We start from the raw sequence: 2,709 nt of genomic DNA, 5'->3' as shown, positions 1-2,709 counted from the left end.
TAATACAGAAATAAAGATGTCCAGTATACGTTTTTAAAATTTAATATAGCACAATATTATGCTTACTCCAACAAAGCTAAATTATTTTCTTCAAACAGTTAATTGGCATTGAGAGAGGAGAAAAGAGGTATCCAAAATGTAAATGAAAGAATGCTGGATGTGCACTTATCATTTAGTTTACCACTAAGGCAATTTAATGCTTAAAGCCAGAGAGTCGTCTTCAAAATTAAAATAATCTGACTCATTGAAGGTAAATCCCCCCTTTTTCATAATTATAAAGCATACTCTGAATTTCCATTCAAACATAATAACTTGAAAACATTTTTCTCTAAAAAATTAAGTTTTTATATTTTCTATTTTAGTTGGTGTTCTTGGTGCCATCAGCTAGATACACTCAGAATGCTTTCCACATATTGAATAATGCCTTGAGGACTTTGGAGTAGTTTTGTTGTTTCTGGGTTATGATGAACATATTTAGACTCTAATTTAAAAATTTACCACTTGCTGGGATTAACAAGAACTCTTTGTAGATTGGAGGAAAACATTAAAATATTTCAGAAGGCTCTGCTTCATTTCATGTACAGTTAGTCCATCAAAATGTCTCTTTCAATGAAGGTTTTGGAAGTTTCAATCACTTCCTATCCCATATTTTCTTAACTTTTAAGAATTCTGCTTTATTAAACAAGTACAAATGAAACAAGTACTTATTTAAATCTTCCAAGGTAAACAAGTCTTTGTATTATGTGACTGTTAAGATTCTGTAATTCTGAATCATAATAAATAATTTATGCTTCTAGTCACTGGAAAATGACAAGATGAGACTTGAGAAAGATTTATCATTCAAAGAAACTCAAATAAAAGAGTATGAAGAACTCTTGGCATCGGTGAGAGCAAATAATCACCAGCAGAAGGTAAATTGATGCTTTTATTGATGTTAATCTAGATTGATAGCTTTTCATATGCACAATTACTGGCACACTGGAGTTATGAGATATAATCAAGACAGAACGAAAATATGATGGAAAATTTGTTCATATGAGAATTGAGTGGCTTCAGGTATTTCCAATGGCTGAAAGCCCTCTCAGAAAACAGATAATCCTATCTATTTGAGATATAAAGCACATATGGGACACAATTATTTGTCTTGTTGGGTGACCAGAATTGTATAAATACTAAAATTTAGGTTCATGCATTTACTTAATCTACTAACATGTCAATGAAAAAAAGCTGTTGTAGACCTTAACACATGTTTGTGCAATAAATAAATGACTGAAAAAACCCTAGATGAGTTCTCTGGATGTCTGAGCAGAGAGAATTCCTAGGAAATTGTAAGTAGTCTCTAAGGATTACCCTCTTCCTGATCTTTACTCCTATGGCTGTCCCAAATTCTTGCTCAGTTACTAGTTGTCACATAAATAATCAGGCATATAGTTGTTTTGTGCCTACTAGAAAGCAGGGTAGTATTGTCACAGAGTAGCAAGAGTCTGATTGTTAAATTGAGACATTATAAATTCATCTACTCATGATTCCCTGTCACACAAAATAGGCAAGTGAGACTAGAGGCATCACTATAATATCTTACATGGCTGACTTACAAGTACCATCTAAGACCAAGAGTATAAGAAAACTGGGCATAGGAAAATATTTACTTGATTCAATTGAATGAATCAATAAAAGAACACTCCCTCACCAAAACAAAATGTATCTGTCTTATGTACTTGTGTCTTCTTTACAGCAAGGACTTCAAGACTCAAGTTCAAAATGCCAGGCACTGGAAGAAAACAATCTCTCTCTTCGACATACACTATCAGACATGGAATACAGACTAAAAGAACTGGAATATTGTAAACGTAATTTAGAGCAAGAGAATCAAAACCTTAGAATGCAGGTATTAAAACTTCCTTTTAAATATACAGTATTACCTTAGTTACATCATTGTAATCCTAGCATTGGCAATAGTAAATATATATATATATATAGATAGATAGATCTTGAGAAAATATATGGACTGTTTTCCCTCACGTACTGTTAGATCTTAATGACTGACATTTGAGCTTTATAATGCAGTTCCGGAAAATCACTTTCATTATTTCAATGTCTTACTTAATCATGTGGTTTTCATCTAATAATAATCCTTGTAACATAACACATATTTTCTTCAAAACAACCCAATTACAGATAGTTATTTTGCCTTCTGTAGGTTTCTGAGACTTGCACAGGCCCAATGCTGCAGGCTAAAATGGATGAGATTGGCAACCATTACACGGAGATGGTAAAAAACTTGAGAATGGAGAAAGACAGAGAGATCTGCAGGCTGAGGGTATGTTGATCCTACACTGCATAAATATACAGGTCAGCACAAACTTTCTAGCAAGATAATGATGGATTCAAGTTTAAAGCTACAAAAAAAAAAAATAGCTGAAGGTAGAGTTTTAGAAATATGTCATGTATCCTTTTGTTTTAAATACACATTACTGTGTCTAAAATATAACTGTTAAATTATTTTCTAATTTAGTTTAATCTCTTCCAGGAAAGTGAAATAAGACATTCATTTCAGTGTTTTGGTTTTTATTAATTTATTTTTTGGGATAAGTGGATAACTCTTCATGATCTTGCCTAAAGCATGCTTACGTAGGCAAAAGCAATATTTGAGATTACTCAACAGAGCCACAGTTAGATTTGTAAAAATTCTCACTTAATTTCGAGGGA

At 32.3% G+C, this 2,709-nt stretch overlaps 1 protein-coding gene across 1 annotated transcript in view; it reads left to right on the top strand.

Annotated features, from left to right (window-relative positions):
• Positions 1-2,320, top strand: part of POF1B (POF1B actin binding protein) — a gene marked incomplete at its 3' end in the record, with an annotated part of 69,189 nt that extends 66,869 nt beyond the window's left edge. The window contains exons 9-11 of the mRNA XM_017891358.1: positions 798-911; positions 1,736-1,888; positions 2,201-2,320. Of these exons, the coding sequence (XP_017746847.1) occupies positions 798-911; positions 1,736-1,888; positions 2,201-2,320 (387 nt within the window). The remainder of the gene's footprint in view (positions 1-797; positions 912-1,735; positions 1,889-2,200) is intronic.
• Positions 2,321-2,709: the final 389 nt, after the last annotated feature.

Source organism: Rhinopithecus bieti, unplaced genomic scaffold (assembly GCF_001698545.2).
Source record: "Rhinopithecus bieti isolate Rb0 unplaced genomic scaffold, ASM169854v2 scaffold_21615, whole genome shotgun sequence".
Lineage (NCBI taxonomy): Eukaryota > Metazoa > Chordata > Mammalia > Primates > Cercopithecidae > Rhinopithecus > Rhinopithecus bieti.
This window is presented reverse-complemented; position numbering and strand designations above follow the sequence as displayed.